This window comes from Acinonyx jubatus, chromosome A2, assembly GCF_027475565.1.
Source record: "Acinonyx jubatus isolate Ajub_Pintada_27869175 chromosome A2, VMU_Ajub_asm_v1.0, whole genome shotgun sequence".
Classification (NCBI taxonomy): Eukaryota; Metazoa; Chordata; class Mammalia; order Carnivora; family Felidae; genus Acinonyx; species Acinonyx jubatus.
Genome location: NC_069383.1, coordinates 7,826,130 through 7,851,653, shown reverse-complemented (window position 1 = coordinate 7,851,653; position 25,524 = coordinate 7,826,130). Strand labels below are relative to the sequence as shown.

General features: G+C 44.4%; 1 protein-coding gene across 2 annotated transcripts in view; it reads left to right on the top strand.

Annotated features, from left to right (window-relative positions):
- Positions 1-24,477, top strand: part of CNTNAP2 (contactin associated protein 2) — a 1,948,817-nt gene extending 1,924,340 nt beyond the window's left edge. For both annotated transcript variants that reach the window (XM_027075690.2, XM_053217934.1), the window contains 2 exons: positions 15,077-15,157; positions 19,325-24,477. In XM_027075690.2, coding sequence (XP_026931491.1) covers positions 15,077-15,157; positions 19,325-19,524 — 281 coding nt within the window. In that variant the 3' untranslated portion in view covers positions 19,525-24,477. The remainder of the gene's footprint in view (positions 1-15,076; positions 15,158-19,324) is intronic.
- The last annotated feature ends 1,047 nt before the right edge of the window (positions 24,478-25,524 follow it).

Here is a 25,524-nt window from a genome sequence, read left to right as displayed (position 1 = left end):
AAAAAACCTCGTCTTAAGGTGAGTTACTCTGGCACCAAATTACATCAGCAAAATTCTTCACAGCAGCACCCAGATGAATGCTTGATTAAATATAAGCGAGACGAGGTATATGTACAACAAGGGCCATCTTTGAATCCTACCTGATGTGTAACCTATCATACACGTATTCACATTTTAAGGATTCTTGCTTGGGTAAGTCTTAGCAGAGTTGGGTGTTGAATGGTATCTAATGCCATTTCAACATCTATGGGCACGATCATGTTCTTGGATAAAGTAATGGGGTGAATTATAGCAATAGATCTCCAAATCGTGAACCGAGCGTTCATTCCTAGCATTAACCACATTCAGTCATGGAGAGGCGTTGACTCAAGGTATAACTAAAGTAATTTTACTCACACTTCATTTAGGTTAGTAGTTTGGTTTTTGTTTGTTTTTGACGTTAATAATTCTTGGGTGAAATATGTTTATAGCATCCTTTTACTTTTTGGCTGGGGGAGGAGGGTGCAGATATGGGTTTTATAAACTTATGCCAGCTTCATAAAAAGGAGCCATCCTGCAAGAAATGTGGGAGGCCTCTAGGAGAGCAGTCTCACACTGACCAGAAAGAAAACCTGGACCTCCCTGCTGCAACCACAAAGGCTGAGGTCTGCCAACAACAAGAACAAGCTTGGAAACAAATATTTCTTTAGAGCTTCCCAACAAGAACTCAGCCTTGGCGACATCAGATTTCAGTCTTGTGATCCCTAGCCACACCATACTGGGTTTGTCCATTACCCTCCAACTCGCGGAGTAACAAACAAGTGTCATCCAAACTTAAATTGAACTAAGAATCCCCTGGGGAAATTGATGAGTAAGGTTGAGTTGGGCAGAGATGGGTTTGAGAGCCTGCTTTTCTGACAAGCCCCCAGGTGATGCCGATGCTTTGGGTCCAACGACCTCACTGTCTGTGGCAAGGATATAAATAGCCTTGGAGCGTCCCCTGTACCTTGTAAGTTTAATAGACTCACTCCCGGGGCTCCTGGGTGGCTCAGTTGGTGAGGTCATGATCTCACGGTTCGTGAGTTCGAGCCCCGCATCGGGCTCTGTGCTGACAGCTCGGAGCCTGGAGCCTGCTTCAGATTCTGTCTCCCTCTCTCTCTGCCCCTCCCCTGCTAACGCTCTGTCTCTCTCTCAAAAATGAATAAACGTTAAAAAAAAATTGTTTAATAGACTTAACCCGTAAAACCAATGGAGCCTACTGGCTTGTTCTCGTTTGTTTTTTAGTGGGCATACCTCTTTGACAACCCCCAGTTTCCTTTATGATAATTGGTTTCATTAGATTTGCTTTCTCATCTATAATAATTTCTGTTATATTGTATTCTTCCAGAAATTTGTGCTTTTAATCTAGGTTTTCAAATTCATTTCCATAGAGTGGAACAAAATAAGTTTTTATAATTAGTATCCATTCTCCAGAAACTTTCTTAGTCAAATATCTTACACTAGGTTTAGGTTTCTCCCCTTTTCTTCTTAGAGTATCTGACTTTTTTTTTCTCAAAGAACCAGCTGTGGATTTATTTATTCTATCATGTTTCTATTTTCTTTTCCCAGATGCTTTTATCTTGACTTCTTTGAATATATATCCACTGCTCTTTAACTTTGTGATTTGAATGTTCAGTGATCTCATTTTCATTACTGGCGTGTGTATGACATCCTCTCACAGAGAAATGTGAACCAAAGTTAACAAATCTAAGGTCCAAGCCCAGGGCTCACTCTTGACCGCACTTCCCAGATGGCAGATTCCAGATGCAGTGTCTTGGCATGAATACTTTTAACCAAGGCACCTGAGAAGCCTCGAGAGCCCACACAGCCTTTCCAAGTCACTGCAAGAACAGAGCTGGCGGGCTTGTGCTTTGCAAAGCCATGGGGGCCATGGTGAAGATATGAGGGACGTAGGTGGCTCAGGTGTGGGCAGCAGGGTGCTACCCCCTTTCAGCCTCACCCCTGCACACCGTCCCCTCCTCACACCTGCTACTTCCTAGTGGCTCCCGCGCCTGACAGGGGCAGAGGGCTGCCTTCCCCCAAAGCTTCCATTCTTCCCTAACCGGGACTCTCTAACTTTCTAGAACTCCACTGGGGAAAAATCCGAAGGGGCTCAAACCTCCAGCTTTGGGACAACGTGTAAGGCCCTTCTTTCCTGCCTCACGGGGACTTCTTTCAGTCCGGTTTTCCCCACCTCTCTTGCTGTCTTCCTTTCCCCTTGTCCCTCGCAACAGATTTGAAAGCCAAGAAGGTTAGGATTCTGTTGTTCTCTGTGCTCTGCACACCGCCCCCCACCCCGACCCCATCACACCTGGCCCCATCCTTGGAGCCCCGCCTCTCCCAGATCTGTCCCTGGCTGTCCTCACTCAGGGCCAGGAAGGGCAGAGGAATACCCAACATGTTGCTATGGTGACTTCTCCGTGGACCACAGAACCACAGACTCCAGTGGGTGCCACTCTCCATTTTTGCCTCATTCTCGTGTCGTAGCAATGTTACGAGACGCCCACAGAAGTGAAGCAGGTTTGACTTCCGTGTGGTCCGGGGATGTCTGAGTCTGACCTTGGTTCCAGGAGCCACCCGTCTGAAGCCTCCTCCTACTGTGCTGTGTCTTTGAACATCCATGCATATCCTTTGGAGGCATTCAGGGGAGCTCAGCATCTTCCAGATGAATCCAGCATTGCTTCCTTTACTGACTCTGTCACTCAGAAAGACTATTTTGTCAGAATCCCTGGGTGTGAATCCTCCCGAGGGAATCCCTGCCAGTCGCCCCCGCCCCCCGGAAATGCTAATTCTACCTTTGCTGGCAAATCGGGGGCCTTGTGTCCTTACCTCTGATTTCGAAAGTCACAGAAACGTTACCCAGATGAAGTGTTTGACCCAATGCCATCCGCTCTTCAGGGGAAAGTCCCTCTAAACAAGGCCAACAAACAGGCGACAAGTCGTTTCGCTCGTTTGGAGAGATCTTTGGTGGATTCCCCAGGCTCTGCACAGACTACTCAGAAATGTCTAAAGACCCAGGGGGATTCTCGATTCTGCAGCTGAGTTTCCTCCAGAGAGTAACCCCGGAAGGCTTCGGGGAAAAAAGTAAAATCAACTTTACGTTAAAATGTGCATAAAAATCCAGATGAATGTGGTTGCAATTATTTTCAACCTAGGGATGGACACGGGTTGCTCTGAAATTTCCCACTTAGAAAGGCTAAAAGCGATTTTCAAGAAATTACTTGGGAATTTTAACTTTTAGAAGACTGGAAAGGATAAAGACAGAAATGATAGCTTCGATTTGTGAGTGACTTTAACGCTTCAGTGTCTGGTTTTGTTCTATCCTCACAGCGGCCCTATGTGGTATGTGTGGACGGTATTAGCCACATTTTCGTAAAGATAAGGAAAACCAGGGCCCCTGGGTGGCTCGATCGGTTAAGCATCTGACTCGTGATTTCAGCTCCGGTCATGATCTTGGGGTCCGTGAGTTCAAGCCCCGCCTCAGGCTCTTTGCTGACGGTGTGGAAACTGCTTGGGATTCTCCCTCTCCCTCTCTCTGCCTTTCCCCTGCATGTGCACGCATGGGCACACACATTCTCTCTCTCTCTCTCTCTCTCTCTCTCTCTCTCAAAATAAATAAACATTAAAAAAAAGATAAGGAAATCGACTCACAAAATTAATGCATTCATTCTGTCAATGAACCAACACCTCAGTGGCTGCAACTCAGCTCTGACTGCACATTAGCATCACCGGGGCAGTTTTTTAAAACTCCCGATGCCTGTTCCCCATCCCTGAGAGATTCCTCATGTGCAGTCAGGACTGAGCCAGCGGCCCCAGTGTTTACAGCACCTCGCCCAAAACTATACAGAGAATAGCATGATCGGGTCTCAAATTCAGGTATACCCCATTTTTCCTTCCTCTCAATAGAAACTTTAAACTTTAAAAGAATTTCAGTCCCTATTCAGAGTTGTGTTCCTCCCTTCTGACATCTCTTAAATATAATGCAGGAGTCTGAAATAATAACTGTGTCCCTAGAGGCGAAATCCCCGCTGCAAAATACACCTTCCTTTTTCTTTTTCTTTTCTCCCCCCCCCCCCCCCCCGCCGCTTTCTCTTTTCGATGTGGAAGAAATCATACCGAAGACTGCTAGAGCCAATTAAGTATTTTTTCACACTCTGTTGACCCAAAAGAACTGTGTTAGAGCCACATGGCTGGTGCTGGAAGTTTATCCCATCCTGGTAATGATGTGAGCCAGCACTGGGGAGGAATCTATTTGTGGAAAACACCGGGAAGCCTTCATTGGTTTTACAGGGTTCTTTTTTGATGATCCTTAGTCATTCCACCAGCCAACAAGCAAAGATGGCTGTCTTCTGAGATCCAAGGTTAATTCAAGAAGAGAACAGCTCAAAAGACAGCAGAAATCTCTAGCTTGAGAGTTGTATATTCAGTTTTACGAGGTCAGCCTTCTTGGAAGAAAAGGCATTGTCTTGGGATTGGAATTAGAAACGTTCACTTGTGCTAACACAGCCGAAAAGAGTATTTCAAAAGCAAGAGCCCAGCTGGGCATTGATAAAAGACTTAAAATGTGTGCAGAATTAATTTTTAAAAGTACTTTCTGTCTGCTCACCCCCCACTGCTTCGAATAGACCACACAGTGGAGCCAGAACCCCGTCAGCGGGCTGTGATCTGGGCGAATGCCGCTGTGGTCTGAGATACACTCCCCACCTAGACACTGGTTTCTGAACTCTTAGGGATAAAAAGGGTTAATTTTACATTTTGAGGAAATAGCAGTGGGGCACCTGGGTGGCCCAGGCAGTTAAGTATCTGACTCTTGATTTCGGCTCAGGTCACGATCCCAAAGTCATGGGATCTAGCTCCGTGTCAGGCTCTTTGCTGGGAGTGGAGCCTACTTGGGATTCTCTCTCTCTCCCTCTCTCCCTCTCTCCCTCTCTCCCTCTCTCTCCCCCTGTCTCTCTCTCCCTCTCTCCTTCTCTCTCTCTCCCTCCCCTTCCCCTTCCCCCCTTCCCTATTTGCACTATCTCTCTCACACACACAAAATAAATAAACATGAAAGGAAGGAAGGAAGGAAGAGAAAAGAAAAGAAACAGCAGTTATAACGCGACCTCCGACAAAGCCCAAACCAAGTGGACATTGACAGACCAGTCTACAGAGAGCAGGACCGTATTCATCACCTAAAACAGAAGACAGCATTGCCCACAAGTCAAGATATAGATGTTATAGCAGATTAAATGTTTTTTAACGTGCATTTGATTTTTCACTGTACTACCTTGAAAGACGTACGATGGTGACAAAAACAAATCAGGAATATCCAGCTGCTTCCAAAAGAGCTATCCACAGTCAAATTATGGCCTTGGAATCTACTGGAAATCTCCATAAAGGGGGAGTAAAAGGATACGTTCATCCTTGCCTGATTCCTCATATGATGAAATGTGCCTCAATGTTCTCACGAATGAGGAAACTCATCTCTTGGGTAGATAAAAAAGCTATTTTCACCAAGCTTCCGCACCATAAATTCTGGAAGTCCAAAGCCTTTACTGAGACATGCGTAACACCAAGTGGACATGTTTCTCGGCAGAAGCCCGGAGACCATGGCCTCAAGGTCTCCTGAAGATATTGGCCTTCTGAATGGTGCCAGCTCAAACACCTGTCAGGGAGGAGAGGAAGTACAGCAGGAAATGTCTTTAAAAGATGCATTTTTGGCTCATTCGCTACGATTGGTATCTTCTTGACGTCTTTATTTTCTCAGCCACCCTCTCCTTGGAAACTGAGACTCTTTCCACTGTCGAACAGACAACCAATTCTTGCTGGGACCGCTTTGCCAACAGTTAACCACAAATTGTGTTAGCTGGGACCCCTGCGTAGCGGGGATGTTCACCAGGCTTGATGAATGTATCTGTAAATGGTGACCCAGCACGTCCTCAAGTGACAGTCACTCTGGTGCTTTGGAATATTGGACAACCATGTTCCTCTGTAGCCACTGGCCTTCCCCCCTGAGCGGGCCGCCTTCTCTCAACCTCCACCCATATAGGTACCAGCAGCAAGGAGACAAGATTTCTCTCAAAAAAACGAATCAATTCCAGTAAACCAATCATATTCCCCCAGATCTGGGGCTTCTGCACTCCTGATGACACCAGCACGGATTTATTTACACCTTGTGGCAGAGGAACGCGGTGACTGCAGAGCCCCGCAGACAGGAGCGTGACCCTCTTCACCGTGAAGGGAAGGCCACACCACCGGGCTCCCCAGCCCTCGCTCTGGGGCTCCCTGATCTAGACTTTCAAGGCTCAGCTTGAGAACCACAGCAAGATGCACAGAAGTGTCTTTAATGAATCCACAGGGCCCACATTTAGGTGGCGGGCACCTACCCCCTTCAAGACTGAATACTTCCGTGTGGTGTAGCCTACTCCGCAGGAGGGAGACGTTGAGGGAGTCAACCTGTGACAGCCGGCTGTCACCGTCTCTGACCCACAGTGCCTGTGACATCATCCGGCAACAGCTCCGATGACGGACTCATCAACGATTGTAACTAACATGAAAGAAGGAACAGTTTGCCCACCTGAGAAATAACAGAACACCTTTGCCCACCGTGGAAATGGACACCCAGTGTCTTACCTGTTTATTTCATGGAATACCAAGACTGAACTCATGTCAGTAACGAGCTGTTTCCAACTCAAATACCTATTATGGGCAGTTGGACAAAAGAACATGGTGTTCAGCCTGGTCTGGGAATATCCGTAAATCTTTCTTCCCGAAAGGCAATTGAGACAACTCAGAGTTGGCTTTAAAAAAAAAAAAAAAAAAGGAAAGAAATGGAAGGAGGGAATCTAATATAATCAATTGCCCATTCAGATCTTTTGTGTAAAAGTTGGCATTAAACAGTCAGGGACGCCTGGGTGGCTCACTTGATTAAGTGTCTGACTTCTGCTCAAGTCACGATCTCACGGTTCGTGGGTTCGAGCCCCGCATCAGGCTGTGTGCTGACAGCTCGGAGCCTGGAGCCTGCTTCCGATTCTGTGTCTCCCTCTCTCTCCCTCTCTCTCTGCCCCTCCCCTGCTCGCTTACTCTCTCTCTTTCTCTCAAAATTAAAAACTTAAAAAAAAAAAACCCTTTTTTAAACAAATATATAGCAGGTGATGACCAGTTCCTGTATTCTGTTCGTTTTTACCTAATTGACCTTTTTCTCACCAAATCTCTGACAACCAGGCAGGCAGCTGCCACCTGCTCTTTCCTTTAAGAAGCTGGAAATGTTGGGGGAGGGGGGGCGCCTGCATGGCTCAGTCGGTTAAGGGTCTGACTTCAGCTCAGGTCACGATCTCACGGTTCATAGGTTTGAGCCCCACATCAAGCTCTGCACTGACAGCACGGAGCCTGCTTCAGATTCTCTGTCTCCCTCTCTCTCTGCTCCTCCCCTGTTCGCGCGCTCTCTCTCTCTCTCTCTCAAAATAAATAAATAAACTTAAAAAAAAAAAAGAAGCTAGAAATGTTGAGGCGCCTGGGGGTTTCTGTTGGTTAAGTGCCCGACTTAGACTTCGGCTCAGGTCACGATCTCAGTTTGTGAGTTTGACCCCCTGAGGCTGTCACTGTGGAGCCTGCTTTGGATCGTCTGTCCCCCTCTCTCTCTCTGCCCCTCCCCTGCTCCCGCACACGCTCTCTCCCTCTCTTTTTCTCTCTTTTTCAAAAATAAACATTAAAAAAAAGAGAGAGACTGGAACTGAAATGTAAGCCTTGTGTGATTTCTCAAGTCAGAAGCCAAAAGTCCGTAATCCCCTCCCCATTTGAATTTGGAATTCTGGCTGGCTGGCTTTTTGCAAAAACCGAGGTGAGGGCATAGGTGTAAATACAAGACTCAGGCTCGTGGGGATGTGTGCCACATTCTGTTTGCCTGGCTAAAATCCTGCTGGCCTGGAGAAGTCTCTACCTCCTGCAAACGTGATCAGCCGTCACCTCTCTGAAAATAAAACAACATCCCCTTATATCTTCAGCATCTTAGTCGGCCACCATTTGTTTCCATAGGCTTCTAGAACACCAGTCAGCAGTGAATGGCTAGAACAAATTATTTGAAAAAAATAATTTTCTGCCATCGAGCTCAGACTGGAAGAGAGAATACAGTGAAACGAAACAAAGACGTTGGAAAGAACAAAGGCACATATACATCATCTGGCCCAGCCCCCGCTGCAAAAATCATGCTGCAATCTAAATTAAATTATAACTAATAGCAGTTTTGTTCGAGTATCTCAAATTATCACTTCAGATGCCGAAGCTCAAGTGGTTTCCATGGCGATGTTTTCTCTACGAGATGTCAGCTAGTATCTAATTTTTTTGTCCCTGATAGATGACAACCTGAAGCTTTTAGAGCCTTTGGTTTTGGGGGTTTTATGTGAGATAATCTCGATTTACTTTTGTATGCATTTAAATGTGTGTTTTATTTGCCATTGGTTTCTGAGCCTGAAGTCTACAATTTTACATATTTTGAAACTTAGTAAATAAGAACTACAACCACCTCATTTATCTTGTGTACTAAAAAAAAGAAGAAGAAGAAGAAAGGCTTTATTATTCTGTCCTCTCCCTGCCTGCTCAATGGGGCAGGCAAGAAATTGGTGGCTAAAGAATTCAAATCTCTTTTTTTTTTTTTTTAATTTTTTTTTTCTTTCAACGTTTTTTAAATTTATTTTGGGGACAGAGAGAGACAGAGCATGAACGGGGGAGGGGCAGAGAGAGAGGGAGACAGAATCGGAAACAGGCTCCAGGCTCCGAGCCATCAGCCCAGAGCCTGACGCGGGGCTCGAACTCACAGACCGCGAGATCATGACCTGGCTGAAGTCGGACGCTTAACCGACTGCGCCACCCAGGCGCCCCTCAAATCTCTTTTTAACATTCTGTTCTTGCAACTGTTTTTTAAATCATTTATTTGTACTTAAGCACCTGCCCGGAAACGTCTTCTATTTTTCACATTCCCTAAATGTGATTAAAAAAAAAATTATGTTCTAACAGTGACGGTTTAAGGCACAGTTAGCACGGTTCCTGATTTCATGATTTCACAAGTGTTTCCATGGTGGTAATAAGCATTCTCTCTGTGCTGTTTGGGTTGGTGAGGGACTCCTATCTGGGTCCAAGGCAGGCCACCAACCACGGGGAGAATAACTGAGCCTTCGTTGCCTTGAGACCATGCAGTTGTGTTGATGATTTGATAGAGCCGGTGTAGACCGTGTGCAGTGATGGGGAGCCGTGTCCCCTGGGCCTGCTCTTACAAAGTTTGCTTTCACATCAGAAACAGTTCCGCTTAGTGTTTTTGCAAGTCGTCTCTGGAGCCAGTTTCCTGGGTTCAAACTCTGGCTCTACCACTTACTGGTTATGGGACCTCAGACCAGCTTTTGGCCTTCCAGAACCTTCCAAAATGGGATGAATATTGCCAACCTGCCGGGGTTCACATGAGGCTGAAATGGACTTAAAGGACTTAAAACAGTGCCTGGCTTGGGGCGCCTGGATGGCTCAGTCAGTCAGTGTCCAACTTCAGCTCAAGTCATGATCTTGCTGTTCAGAGTTCGAGCCCCACGTCAGGCTTCTGTGCTGACAGCTCAGAGCCTGGAGCCTGTTTCAGATTCTCTCTCTCTCTCTCTCTCCACCCCTCCCCTACTCACGCTGTCTCTCTCTCTCTCAAAAATAAACATTTTAAAAATTAAAACAAAAAACTAAAAACAGTGCCTGACTTGTAGGAAGGGCTATTATTATTAGTCCCTAATTACCTTGTTCCTGAAATTTGAATTTCACCTGCCTTTACATTTTGTACTCCACCACGGAAGGAAAACACTTCTAGGTTGATTCCACCAACCCCTTGCTGTCCTGGGCCCTAATGAGTTTCATCTGTGAGGAAAGTGTCATCCAAACGATGACTAACCTTATAATCCTAGAATTTAGGGTTTTCCTGTTCGTCACGTATAAACAACCTGCATGGTCCCCGGAGCCCTTGTTGCGCGATGTCCCTTACCTCCCAGGCCGGCAGGGGTCAGAATTTGTCCCCGACCCCCAAGAGTCCCGGGGGTCTCAGCTGCCAGGAAGAGGCACCACACTCGTCCCACACAGCACACAGGATAAGAGGTGCTGGTTAGACTGTCATTTACTTTCCTGACAAATCCTTCCAGGAACGCAGCAACGGGAAGGACAGAACATTCATCCTTTCTATTTTGCGGGGGAGGAAAGTGTATTTTTACTCACCCAGCTCTAAGAACGGATCGCTGTACGGTATGGGTATCATTATGGGAACCCCCCCCCCGCCCCCCCGCCAGGCCCACTTTTACAAAGTTTGTTTTGTTTGTTGTTTCCTTCTTGATTTTCAACCTGAAGGTAGAGCAGGAGGAAGAGGGAAAGGACACCAGTGCTGAGCCCTCAGGTGGCTTCTCGAGTGGCAAAGACAGTGGAAGGGGACAGCGTCCGTGTGTTGAGGGTGAATCCGACCCATGCCTATGTTTGGAGCCTGTCATATATGTTCCCTCTCTGGCAAGGAGGGCAATAGTGTGCTTTAGCCCAAAGCCTCAGCCGAGCAATCGAACAAGCATGAGTGTGGGTGGAGAATGTCTCATCATGGATTCCTCCAGCCCACAGTCTGCCTGCTCTACGCCAGGTGGAGAAAGGGAGGAGCGCCAACCTCTAGGTGTGCAAAGGAGGCACGGTCTGTGTGTGGCCAGTGTAATGGGGATGGCCAGACAGACAAGAGGACGTACACAAGGGAAATAAACAGAAATGCACATGCTCCTATGAGACCCTAAATCAGAGCTGACACAGCACCATGCTTCGACAGTCATCATCATGTTCTATCACTTGGAGACCCAGGAGAAATGTATATTGAATATAGTCTTTGGCTGTTTGAGGCAGGTCTGGTCTTGAGACTGTTAATATCTAGAGTCTGGTTTTTTGGGTGTATGTGTGTGTGTGTGTGTGTGTGTGTGTGTGTGTGTGTGTGTTTAAGTAGGCTCCACCCACAACATGGGGCTCAAAGTCATGACCCCGAGATCAAGAGTCGCATCCTCTCACAACTGTGCCAGCCAGCCTGTTGGGACCTATTCATGCCATTTCCCAAAATATAGGTTCCTTGATTCTGCAGCACCCCTAAAATTGCTCTGCTCTCCCAGCAGACGGGGGATGAGATGGAACAGAATGGAGTCTGTGTCGTGGATGAGCTTTGTCCTATGTCTTACTTACGTCTCTTGGTTTCCAAGTTTTCATACGTGCATTTCCCAGAGGATGTTGGTACCCCGGGGTGGGGGGGGGGGGGGGGGGGGGGGGGAGGGGGCGGGGAGGACGGTTACAGTGAAATCATTTCAAATATATCTGTCAAAATAGCGCTTGCTCTGCTTGGCCAGGATAAAATGGATATGCCTCAAGGGAGTAAGGACTCACGTGCATTAGGACAACCAGACTTAAGTTATAAATGAAGCCATGAAAACAGGGATGCTTATGCGAGAAACAGAACCATGCCCTTGAATTTCGTGAGGACTTCGGTTGTACCTCAGGGTTTTTCCCACTGGCTGTTTTCTGATAATAACCAAAGACCAGTGGACACAGGAACCATTAGTAGCTTTTCTATATTTACAGGCTCCAGGCTCTGAGCTGTCAGCACAGAACCGGACGTGGGGCTTGAACTCATGAACCGTGAGATCATGCACTGAGCCGAAGTCGGATGCTTAACTGACTGAGCCACCCAGGCACCCCTGGGCTGATTTCATTTTAGCGAACGTCTCATTAGCCATAGCTGCCTGTCAGCACTGTTTGTCATTGGGACCGTGAACATAACTGAGCATGCCTTTAAGAGCTTGGCTGCCGTGTAGGAAGTGACAAGAATTCAGACCGATCGACCTTGCAAGAGGGCCAGACATGTAACCCAGGTGGCTAAGGATAGTTTTAGCAAACAGGTAAGATTTGATGGACAGAGAGAGGAAAGGCAGGGCAGAGGTGAGGGGGGCGGAGGGATGAGCCAGAACGTGTCGACCAGGAAGCATCAGGAGTCTGTGTGCTTAGAATGTCAAGTTGGAAAAGTGGCCCCGGCAGAGAAGGAGCAGGAGAGAAATTCAGCTCAAAGGAGGCCTTCCTCCCCCTACAAAGGATTTCGGATTTTGTACGAAAGGCGATCCTGGGATAAATTTCCATGTTCTCTTCTAGCTGTTCCTGTTCTTCTTGGGTCATCTCAGGTCACACCCACACCTTCCACTACTGGTTATGTCAGTAACTTCAAGCGATCCAGAGAGAGGGGCGTACACACGTCTCTAAATATCTGTGTTTGTCTGCAGTTTTGTGGCCGAGGATGCAAAGCCGTACAGTCGGTTTTGGAGCAGAGAGAAAGCGTGATGTGTTCTCCCATCGACATTACCTGAAGCAGAGAAGCAAACAGCTTCATAGAGTCATGACTCTCACATAATAGAATAATCACAAAATTGCCACTGTCATTGTTTTTGTCTCCGTACTTCATATATTTTGAAGGTTTATGTTACTTAAAAGTGGTGAGGAGATGGCTGTGTTTCTCAGAAGGAGATGAAAAATACGAGCCACTCATAAGATACCAAATGCCCAGTAGACGTCTCCATCTGGGTGTCCCAGAGGCACCCCAGGCTCAGTACCTCCAAGACAAAACAGATTTCTCTCCCTCATCCCCTAAACAGGCTCCTCCTGCCACAGGCCCTGCCCAAGTGGAACTGTCTGGATGCTGGGACTTCCCCACCTGGCTGCCTCTTCAGCCCTCAAAAGGCAGGATGGGAATGAATGGCTTAGGAATTAACCTTGCCTGGTTTCCAATCCCATCTGGGCCACTCAACAAGCTTGATGGCTTTCTAGGAAGATATGGACTAAATAGTATCCAGAGAAGGGTAATTAACGTTGTCAGAAGGCCTGGAAACTAGGTCAAAGATGAGTCGTGACAGTATGAACTTTCATCCTCGGAAAGAAACTCGCAGTCTCTCGGTCTCGGAAGGATGGTTTATGTCAGTAACCAAATCTTACCGTGACCTATGAGTGTATGAGTTGTAACGTGGCAACTACAAAGCAGCTTTAGGCAATTTACTGTAACTAGATAGGGTCGTGACTAAAACCACATCCATGCTTTAAATTAGTGTTTTGACTGTGTAAACCAAACTCTTCAGTGAGGGACAGAAATTCCTCATCAGTAAGAATTTTCATCTTTTTTATTGTTCACTGTGGATCCCCAGCACTTAGAATGGTGCCTGACACATAGTCGGCGTTCTGGAAAGATCTGTTGAATGGCTGAATACATTCATTTGTCACATCTACAAATAATCCTTCTCTGAAGGGAACACTCAGGTTTAAAGAAGAAACCCAAGGTTTCCAGAAATATTATTTGGAAACCATTTTTATTCACACGGGATGATTTTCTGATCACCCTTAACATCGGGTGATGAGCCTACAAATGCAAGGTCATTGCATCCTTGGGCCGACACTTGGAATTTTGAATATACGTCCATGCTGCCCACACCAGAAAGTCCTAAAGGGCATGGGGAAAGTCACTGACTACAGTATACTTCATGTTGGCTCTGCCTTTCCCTTTCTCCCTAGACATGGGATTGGACCAGTTAAAATAAGTACACAATAGGGGTGCCTGGGTGGCTCAGTCAGTTAAGCGTCCGACTTCCGCTCAGGTCGTGATCTCACGGCTCGTGAGTTTGAGCCCCGCGTCGGGCTCTGTGCTGACAGCTCAGAACCTGGAACCTGCTTCGGATTCTGTGTCTCTCTCTCTGTGCCCCTCCCCTGCTCATACCTCTGTCTCTCTCTTTCTCTCAAAAGTAAATAAACATTTTTAAAAAATATTTTTTTAAAAGAAAGAAAAGTCCCCAGGACTCGGAGTTAAGTTCTTTCATTTGTGTCTTTCTTAGCGTCTGCATTTTAATCAAATCGACAGGCTTGAGTGGCACTGGTGGCCGAGCTGATTTGGAATATGATCGATCCAGGAACAGATCATTTTTCTGGTCTTCAGTCAGAGAAAAGCTGAAGTAGCATTCGCTGGTAGGATCTGAAATCTCTCTGGTGGCCCTATTTCCTGGGGAAAAGGAAAAGAAGGGCTCTGCCTACTTTTCATCATTATCCTAGGGATCCTTCAGAGCAGAGAGCTGAAGGAGGAGCCTTACGAAACCCGAGTCCGTAGTGAGATCCTCCTTGAACCCTAACACAGACCTCTTTCCTCCGTGTGCACACATTTAATTATGCAAAATAACCGTTCAAACATTTTTTAAATACCTAACCGATGCCATCCAGTAACCATGGCTCTAGACTAAGGTGATCTGCTGAAGGAGGAAGCTACTTCCGTTGGAGTATTTGCCTTAAACCTGAATGTCTAAAACAGAGGCCCAACGAATATGAAATTGGTTTTGAGGTTACATTAGCTCGTATGGATGGTAACAGATACTCTGCCGACCTCTAGAAAGACTTCAGGATCCGTTTGTCTTTTGCGTACTTGAAATTTATCCTAGAGAAACACCTAACTGTAATATAACCGGTTCTGATTTTTTTTTATAACAGGGAAAGAAATGGAAACTTTATTAGGCAGCGTATATTATTCTCAACTGTTATGAAACGTTACCCGCTTACACATTCCTGACATGCCCTATGTTTTATTAGAGTCATGCAAAATGTTCACTTAAAGACATGATTCCTTTTTAAACTAAAGGTATAAAAGGCTCTACAGAAATAGCCAATGTAGATAGAAAATAGTAGCTGAGGCAGATTTCAGCCAAAGGTGAGAAAAAAACATTCTAATCCATCAGCTTGCGTGTCAGTGGAACTGAAGCAGGACGGCTCAGGTAGCTCTAAGATTCTCTCATATTCCTCCAAAAGACTGATCGTGCTTCTCTGGGTCTCATGTTAGACAGAAGAGCCGAAACGGGTGGAGGCGCTGAGACATGTGGAAACGATGGCAAGATGGGCCTGTCAGAAACGGAACTCTCCTCTGGGGAAACAGGAAGTGCTGAAGAGTTATATGAAAAAATGTCCACATCAGGTTATTTGGGATTACTAGTATCCTTGACTCTTACACTTGACTTTTCCATTTCTTCCTCTGCAGCCAGTGCTGATTTCCCATATAATCCAGGACAAGGCCAAGCTATAAGAAATGGAGTCAACAGAAACTCGGCTATCATTGGAGGTGGGTGATGCATAGCACAGGCTCCTCACCTGTGGAAAGTAAGAATTGTCCGTAAATGCGTCGTCTTAAAAAAACAAAAACAAAAACAAAACCATCATCTAGATTTTTACTTGATTTGTTTTGTTATTTAAATATGACTAAGGATTGTGACCTACGGATGTGGAGACACGGTTGTAAATGTAACCCGGCTACTTTTAAAAAAAGATTTTTTTTTTAATGTTTATTTATTTTTGAGACAGATCGCGAGTGGGGGAGGGGCAGAGAGAAGGAGACACAGAATCCGAAGCAGACTCGGGGCTCTGGGCTGTCAGCACAGAGCCCAACGCGGGGCTTGAACTCACAACCCATGAGACCGTGACCTGAGCCGCAGTCAGACGCTTAACCGACTGAGCCACCCGGGTGCCCTGTAACCTGGCTGCTTTTCAATGCTGACCCGTAAGAATGGGATGGTTGTGCCAGGCTAGCCAGAGCCTGAACAGGCAGGCCGGCCATCGTGCAGGAGCCACAATAGCCTCCTCCCTCCTCTCTTTTCCCCTTCTCACTCCCGCACATCCCAAAAGGCCCAGGATCACTTACTGCAAAAACAGGCAGGAGTGTGCCAGTCTGGCTGCCGTTATCTTAATAAAGATCATCAGACAATTAATAAGCCAGGGTATCTAAAATATTCCAGTGTCTTTTCTCCCCAGGGACGGCTGCAGAATAATTGAAGCCTCCTAGCCCAGTCCTTCTTATTTGGGTTGGTATCCTTGCCCCCCGTTGCCCACCGTCTCCTCTGCCTGAGCCCCCCTGTCTTACTGCATCCAGGTGTCCCCTGCATGTCTGAGGACAGCTAATACTGTAATCGTATCAAGGATCTTAAACCCAGCCAATCACCTTGGCTTAGTCGGTAGGTCTCTTTTCCACATGGAGAAGTAGATGCCTGTAAGAAATACCTGACTTGGGGCACCTGGGTGGTTCAGTCAGTTGTGCGTCCGACTTCAGCTCAGGTCACGATCTCACGGTTTATGAGTGCAAGCCCCGCGTCAGGCTCTGTGTTGACGGCTTCAGATTCTGTGTCTCCCTCTCCCTCTGTCCCTCCCCTGCTCACGCTCTCTGTCTCTCCCTCTCTCTCAAATAAACATTTTTAGAAAGAGAGAAATATATGTGACTCTAAAACTAGAATACATTTAGAATGCCGCCTAAATCACATTGTCCAATCACGTCGGTACAGTCTTATCAAGGTCCCTCTCCTCACTGTGTTTTGTTTTTTTAAGATCAACTTTATTGAAGCATGATATGCATGTGTGTAAGCGTAACAGGTCAGTGACTCGTGACAAACACAAACACCCATAGCCACCACCACAATGAAGACCTGGAACATTCCCACCCACAGAAAGCTCTTTGTGCCCCCGTATAGTCCACCCTTTGCCCTGCCCCACTCCCAAGAAGGGCCACCTCTGATTTGCTTTTTGCCGTGTTGATAGCTTTTACCTCCTTTAGAGTGGCGTAGAAATGGAATCACAGAGTATGTCATCTGTTCGTGCCTTCTTTCGCTCAACGTCATGTTTCTGAGGTCTGTCCACATGGTTGCATGAATCGATAGGCTGTTCGTTTTTATTGCCAAGTTGTGTTTTGCTGTGTGAATGTACTAGAATTCGTTTTATCTGCTCACCTGTGGCTGTTTGGTTTGTTTCCAGGTCTGAGCTATTTTGAATAAAGCTGCTATGAGTATTCTTGTTGAAGTCTTATGTGAACATAAGTTTTCATTTCTCTTTGGTAATTGCTGGGAGTGCAGTTGCCGGGTGTGACAGAAAGTGGAGACTAGACTCTGTAAGAAATTGCCATACAGTTTTCCAAAACGGTTGAACCGTTTACATCCCCGCAGTTCCTATCTGACAGGCCAGGCTTGCTCCACAATCTTATCAGCACTTGGTATTGTCGGTCTTCTTAATTTGAGCCACTCCAGTGGATGAGTAGTGGTAGCTCGTTGCAGTTTTAATGTGCAATGAGCTGATGACTAATAACCCTGAGCGTCTTTTCATGTGCCTGTTGCCATTTGTAAATCTTTTGTGAAGTGTCTGTTTAAAACTCTTTCTCCGGGGCGCCTGGGTGGCTCAGTCGGTTAAGCGTCCAACTTTGGTTCAGGTCATGATCTCCCAGTTTGTGGGTTTGAGCCCTGCATTGGGCTCTGTCCTGACAGCTCAGAGCCTGGAACCTGCTTCAGATTATGTGTCTCCCTCTCTCCCTGCCCTCCCCCGCTCATTGTTCTCTCTCTCTCTCCCTCTCTCCCTTCCTCCCTCTCTCTCTCTCTCAAAAATAAGCATTTAAAAAATAAAAAATAAAAACTCCTTCCCCATCTTTTAACTGGATTATTGGACTTCTTTTGAGTTATAACAGTTTTTTTATTTTCTAGATAGTTCAAGTCCTGTGTCAGACATATGTATTGTGAATATTTTCTCCAATCTGTGACATGCCTTTTCATTTTCTTAGTGGTATTTTTTTTTAAAGCAAGAAATCTAAATTTTGATGAAGTCTTATTTTTTTAATCTTTTTATGGCTTGCGATTTTTTTTAATTCTATTTTAATGATATGCCTCTTCAAGATTGTGAAGATTTCTTCCTATGTTTTCTTCTAGAACTTTTATAGCTTTGGTTTCTGTTAACTAAGTCTGTAATCACTTTGAGTTAACATTGGTACATAGCATGAGATAAAGGTCAAAGACATTATTTTCCAAACTAATATCCAGTTATTCTAAAACTACTTGTTGAAAAGACTATATACTTTTTCCAAATTTAATCTCCTTGGCACTTTTGTCAAAAATCAATAGACCATATATATGTATGTCTGTTTTCTGGACTCTGTTGTGTTTTGTTAATGTATTATATATCTTTCTTTACCCAATACCATGCTTGCTGTATTGTTTTACCTTTATACTAAGTCTTGAGACAGCAACATGCATTCTCCAGCTATTTCTTTTTTGTTTTTTCAAAATTACGTTGGCTATTCTGGACCCTTTACTTTATTGCCATATAAAATTTAGAATCAACTTATAAATTTCTACCAAAGAAAAAGTTTGCTGAGATTTTCATTGGGATTGCGTTAGGTCTATAAATGGACATCAAAACAATACTGAGTGCTTTGGCTGTTAAAGGTGGTCTATCCATCCATTTATCTATGTCTTTAATTTCTGTCAGTAAGGTTTTGTGGTTTTGAGCGAACACAGCCTTGAACAACTGTGTTCAATTTGTTTTATTATAAATGGTATTGTTTTATTGCTTTTTTAAGTTTTTATTACTTTAAATGTTCTTCCAAGTATTTTCTTGCTAGTATATAAAAATACAGTTGATTTTTGTGGCCTTGCTAAATTTACTGTTAGTTCTAGACACTTCACATATATATATATTACTTAGGATTTTCTAAGAGATGCTCATGTCACCTGAGAATAGAGAAAATTTTTACTTCTTCACAGTCTGTACACTTTTTATTTCTTTTTTGTTTTATTGCACTGACAAGGATTTCTGGTACATTGAGAGAGAGGACTTGCTTCCATTGTTTCCTGTTTTAGAGAGAATATGTTTACTCTTTTAGTATTGACTAGGGTATTAGCTGTAGGTTTCTCATAGATGAAGTTTATCAGGTTGAGAAAGTTTCCTTCTACTGATACTTTCTGAGAGGCTTCACAATGAATGGAGGTTGAAATTTGTCATATGCTTTTTCTCCTATATTTCTTTAATGTGGTAAATTACATCGCTTTGTTTTTTAATGATAAACCAGACTTGCATTCCTAGAATTAACACCCCTTCACCATAATATATTCTCTGCCACACATTGCCAGATTTGATTTGCTAAAATTTTATTAAAGAGGACTGTTGCCCCATAGTTGTGTTTTCTTGTGATGTGTTTGTCTGGTTTTGCTATCAGGATAATGCTGGCCTCATAAAATGAGTTGAGCAGTAGTTCCTCCTCTTCTGTTTAACTGTCTGTCAGTTCCTCAGAGAATAGCATTAAGATCTCCAAATATAACTGTGAATTGGTCTAATCTCCTTTCAGTCCTGTCCATGTGTGTTGCTGGTGTTTTGTGTGGGGGAGGGTGGCATGAGAGAGAACCATGGCAACACGAGGAAAGTGGTGTTGGAGGGATGTATACAAGGTCTGTTTAACCTCCAGTGCCTCTCCTGCCTCCACCAGGTGTCATCGCTGTGGTGATTTTCACCATTCTCTGCACCTTGGTCTTCCTCATTCGGTACATGTTCCGCCACAAGGGCACCTACCACACCAATGAAGCAAAGGGAGCAGAGTCAGCAGAGAGCGCGGATGCTGCCATCATGAACAACGACCCCAATTTCACAGAGACCATTGACGAAAGCAAAAAGGAATGGCTCATCTGAGGGGTGGCTATTTGGCTGTGGGAGAGGGAGGGGCTAGCTATTCGGGAGGAGGGAACGGGACAAAAGTGCACCCTACTTTATACTCTTGAGCACATCCTTAAAATATCAGCACAAGTCGGGGGAGGCAAGCAACAGAAAATTCTGGAGACTGATCGCCACAAAAAGTACTTTTTAATATTTCTTTATAGCTGAGTTTCCCCTTCTGTATCAAATCAAAATAATACAAAAAATGCTTTTAGAGTTTAAGAAACAATTGAAATTTGTAGGTAATACTGTCTTATTTTGTGTGTGTTTAGAGGTGTTCTAAAAACCCATGGTAACAGGGCAAGTTTTCTACATTTTTAAGAGCCCTTAGAATGTGGATATTTTTTTCTTGAGAAAAGTTGATGCACATGGCCTCCAGCATTCTCTTCCTTTTGCATATAGTCAATTTTTAATGGGCTGTCATAGTAACTAGTTCGTGTTCATATGCTATTTCTTTTGGTGTCCTGTAAATTGGAAAAGGAAAGGAAGGGGCCAACAGAACCTATTGTTTGCCAGTTTTCAAAGAGACCTCAATCTATGCCTATTCTCTGAGCATTCCCACCTAAAGCACTGAAGGAAGTGAGCATATGGCACCTGTTGTGTAACAACACAACTAACACAGCAGAGAGAAGCATTAAGAACCAGGGGAAGTAGTTTCGTATATTGGGATTGTTGGTTTTATTTTTCATCAGATTCTACAAGCTAATACTCTTCCGTGTGCATAGTCTTAGACCTCTTCATGACCTGTGACTGTCAGCTACAATGTGGTGGTGACCAGCTGTTACAAAAGATTTTTCCTCTGCTTTACCTACATCATGTTAGGTTACACTATATGTGTGTGGGGGCACCTCGGTGGGGAATTAGAGCCAGATGCTATGATTTGTTTGCTCTGTTCCTTTTAGAGTTGTAGCAAGAGTGTGGACACTTTCTAATGAATGATGCATAAATTAGGTTGCTCTTCTTATCTTGCTTTAAATCTTAGTTTTTAAGCCCTTGTGACAAAATCCTAGCAGACCATGTCCTCCAAATGGACACGCCACAATAAAGCCAGGTTATGATTGCTATTATTATTGCTTTACTCCAGAATCATATGGAAAATACTGCCGTATTTTCCATCATCTAATCCATGTATCGTTCCATCCTAAACAGACACACTGCCACGATTCAGGGACCTCTTTGGCAGATACATCTGAACCTTAGGTTCATGACCAACCTGATAACTGACTGTTGCTTCTCAGAGAATGAACACGTCTAGTTAGTCACACCTCAGTCTAATCAGGAATCTTGACCAACTTGTTCCAACAAAGAACTCATTGGTTTTATTTAAAAATGATAGACTTTGTGCGTAAATAGATGGGACAAAGCTCCTATTGAAGCATCCAAGAAATAATTTCATTGATCTCTTTTTGTAAATTACACAAGCTATTTCTAGAATGACTACCATTTATGATCATGATAGTTCAGACTCTGAGTAAGTACTTTAAAATTTTTTTTCAGACTCCAACATTTTGAGGAATTCAATAGGATCCCTTTTTTTCCTTCTCCTCCTGGAAGCATGTAAGATGAGGTTCAAAAAGTATTATTGCTGTTTTTCTGACAGCGTGCCTCAATAAAATGGAAATTCTAGTTTGTTAGGGTTATATGTACGTATTTTTCAAGATTCTCAATATGCCTTTGCTTTTTGGAGGATCTCAGTTTCTTGGGTAATGAAAACTGTTATCTAGAGTTGCCAAGGGCCCCCTGCACCTGTATATGACACATTCCAAAGGAGATACTGCACCAGTTCATTCCCATCAGAGTCGAGGTAACAGAACAAAAGGGAATCGGAACGCCTTTCACAGTTGCTGACCCTCAGCCACTGTCACGAGCACCCTTACCTTAAAGACGTCTTGATCATTATTCCATAATACACGTTGTTAAATGAAAAGTACGTGGTACGACTAAAGAGCAGAACAGGAGAACCCAAGTGACATGTTAAAAACAAAGCCTGTTTTGATGACTACCATTAAGGGCTGTTTTGTGTATTGTCAAATTACGAAAGCAAATTTTAAACATTATGTTTTGTAGAAAGGTTTTTTAGAATTTGTTTTAAACCTGCTTTATAGCTATTAATTTTGCACTTCACAAATAATGCCAGATGGAAATGTATTGTTTCTGGCGTTTCCCATGACAGCTTTCTTCTTTATGCACTGTGTCAGCATTTTCCCTTTCTTCCCAAAATGATTAAGGGGGTTAAAACAATCAAAAACAGTCCCTGACACTAAAACGGCCTTACCCTTTCTTTTCACTCTCTTCTTCCCTCTTTCCTGCCTCAAAAGGTGAAAAATAAAACCCAACACTTCCTTCACCAAATTTGCAAACCTAGGGCACTGGACTGACTGAGGGCTCAGTGGGTCTCCCATGTCACCGCCATTAAGACATACAGTATGCCCTTAAGGGGGTAAGTCCGGCCAGCAGACAAGACACAAAAACGTAGATAAGGTATTAAGTAACTAAGTTAAGTGCCAAGGGAGTGCTGGAAATCCTTGGCTTCTCTTTGGGATTGTGGGCTTCACCAAAAGTCCTAAATGTATCTATGAAGGCCATATCCAGTACGTTCTAAATGGTCAGTAATTTATGTGAAGATAAAGAAACATCTCTTTTTTCCAGCTCCCTCCCTTGAAATCTCAGGACGATGCTCCCTCCCTTGAAAGCTCACAATATCGTGATCCAAGCTCCGTGTCTAATCTTGCTTTGTCAGTCACATCCCGCAAAACCTTGACATTCTTCTGTCCCAGTCCATTATCATTCTAGTCCAGAGGGCTAGTGGTAACCTCTTTAAATAATAAACAAAAACAAAAAGAAAAAAATTTAGAAACAAGAAGCTGCTTTAAAGTTTCAGGAAGAACTGATGGCTGACTTAAGTTTGTACAGGAAGCATCTTCCATGTAGAAAGCAAACATCTAGGTTTTGACGAGGTAGGAGCAGGACTTTGAAAGCAAGATCAGTGCCATTCTCAGCTCTCAAAATAACATATTCCCTAGAGCACAAGGAAACTAGCTTAGGAGGTGAGAAGTTACATTGTCAAGTTCTTCTCTGACCCTTCTTAATGTGTAAGGCTATGGGAGCTAGAAACAAGGGTTTGGAGGGCCTTTGTTGGACAGTTTCCCGTTACCCTGAGTTTGATGAACAAGCATCCTTTACTAACAGGAGCAGGGATTCAGAGGCATAGGAAAAAGAACTGGCATGAGCCAAAGAGTAGATCTTAATGTTACTGTTGAACGTCTGTGGAGCTGCCCCCCGATGCCCTCAAAGAGCTGGGCACAAAGACACACCATAGGAAGCGCCGAAGGAAAAAGTAGCTACCAAATAGGAAAACGCAGTGTCAGCGTGGCGTCCGGAAGAAACTTTTCTTTCCTTCTATTACGGGATCTGCTCTTTTTTTCCCTCTCCTTCCTTGTATGGGGTAAGCATTGCAAAGGTCTCTTTATGCCTCTAAACAATTAGCACCTCATTTAAACCGCTTAATATTGTTTCCTTTTCATCATCCTGTCCAGCAGTTTTCAAAAAGAAAGGCAGCAGTTATTAAATTGGATGCCAGGTAGCCAGCCAAAAACAGGTCCTAAGTTACTAGTGACAATAGAACCAGCTGATCCTGAAATAGATGAGAGACAGACAGCACCTCTAGCTGATTGGGGCTGAAACCAACGAGCGCCATGTTTAAAATGATATGGTGAGCGTAGACCCTGGGCATCAGCTGATAGAGTCCTCACCCTCTCTCTCTCCCTGGCTTGCCACGTGACCTTTGTCAGACTGGTGAACCTTGGTCCCTCTTTGCCCCATATTTAAGATACAGCTGCTCTGCCCACTTAATAGGACAATCGTGAGGGGCCATTGAGTCTTGACTGCAGCGTCCTTTGACACCCAAATATAAAGACCCAAGTCAGTGGAGCCCCCTGGAAGACTTACTTTCTGGCCTGTGGTTGTAAGACACACCAAATGAACAATGTGCCCACATCCGGGAGTGTGCAGACTTGTGAGGCATTGCTGTACAGCTGCTAAATTGTTAATCACGTAGACTGCCCAGGACCTAACCTGTCAATACTGGAAGATGCAACATCCGAAGGCCAGAGAAATCAGAACTTCGCATGCACAAAGCCCTGCGTCCCCACCCAGATGGGACTTACAGCTTACATATGCCCCCAATGCAATTGGGCTGGCTCGTACATAAGACGACACAAGAAACAAATGTGATTTTTCCGTGTAGCCTAGTGGCAACGTGCCTACACTACATACGCCCTGCATGATAATGTTGGAAACTTTAGAATAGATGTCTTTCACAGCAGTATTTTCTGGGTATGCGTGGTATGTAGAAGTCATTGTCGATGAAATAGGGAAACCGTGTTGAAAAGTTGATTATCTCCCGTGGAGCAAGGACTGGCAGATTATAAAGATACCTGAGCGCACAGGTATTAATATCCAATATGCACTTCCAAGGTCACTTTCCAGATGAAAATGTGCTTTAAGATCAGGTCTACACAGGTGGCCTGCAACGTTTCCAAGTTCAGTTTATTTCCAAACAGCCACCGCTGGGTTCTAACATGGCTATGAAGACATCCTCTCAAAGTAGGCCAAGAAACAGTTCAGATGTTACTGATTCTAAGTTTGGTTGGGTTTTTGCATTTTTTTCAGTGAGCATCGTGACTGCGGAGGTCAGGGTTGTGAAAAGCTGGGCTAAGTATTCTTTCTGTAAAGTCGATTAGGATTCCACCCTGCGAAATGACACAAAAGTTCACTCTCTAAAAGCAACAGCATGTTAAACTACAATGAAAGAAGGAAACTATGTATGTATGCCTAATATCCTTTGTGAATGTCTTTCATTTAACTGAAATTATATTAGAAACCAGATTGATAAATAAAAAATCCAAAATAGTTTTAATTATCCTAAAAGCGATTCTTTGTGTTTTGTTCCACTTGATTCTCTTAGAAGCCATTTTCAACTTTCAGCGAAGAAAGTTCCGGGCACTGGAACATACATCTGTTGGGAATATAATATTTCCCAAAACTACAGCGGTACAGTCACTCTTCAAAGACGGGTCTTCCGTGGACGCGTTCGTCGTTAACCTTCTTGGGCCACACGTGCCTCCCCTCCCCCATTTTTCTTAATGTAGCATAATGGATATTGGCTCCATGTTTTAGATTAATTTACACACAGCTTGATAAAATGCAGTTAGAGTTAAGTGATGTCCAGAATACATTCCGAGCCTTGCTTAGAATGAGGGAGTAACACTGGATAATGGACAAATAGATTCAGGCCAGTCAACCAGACAACAGAGATGTGCAACGTGTCTTTCTAAGTGCACTCCAGATGCGTTAAGAGCCGTAGTCCTAAATTATTCCTCCTATTTGCTGGTCTTCAGTTAACATTGGGAAGCCATTTCCTTTTAATCAATTCTCAGTGAAGCATTTCAACGTATACCAAATCAGTGTGAATTCCCAGTTAAAAGCCCAACCTCTCTGCTCCTTAGCAATTCCCGAGGCCAGTCTATCGCAATGATACTCAAGTCTTCTAGAAAGCTCTTGGTAATGATCCTGCTTTACCGGTGTGACCCAACAGGTGGAGAATATCAGAAAGTCCCTTGAGTAAAGAAAGCCAGCACTTATGAAAGTTCACAGTACATTTTAAAGGAGTGAGCGGGCATGTTAGGCCTTAACGTCTCCGCCAAGAACGTGTGAGCCACAGCACGCTTACCTCCCTTCCCAGTACCACCTACCATGCGCCGTGTAGACATCGAGATCAGTAATTTGCAGGAGGACAGTGCCTTCCTTTGACACAAGGCAGGATCTGTTGAGTAAATGGGGGTATAAAAGTAGAGAAGGGGCCGAAGGGAGACTTGTAGGGGGGATTTTACTCTTTGTCAGTAATGACATGGCATGGTGGGTTTACCAGAACATAGAGAAGAGGAGATCATTGTGTTCTGTCTTGAGAAGGGGTTT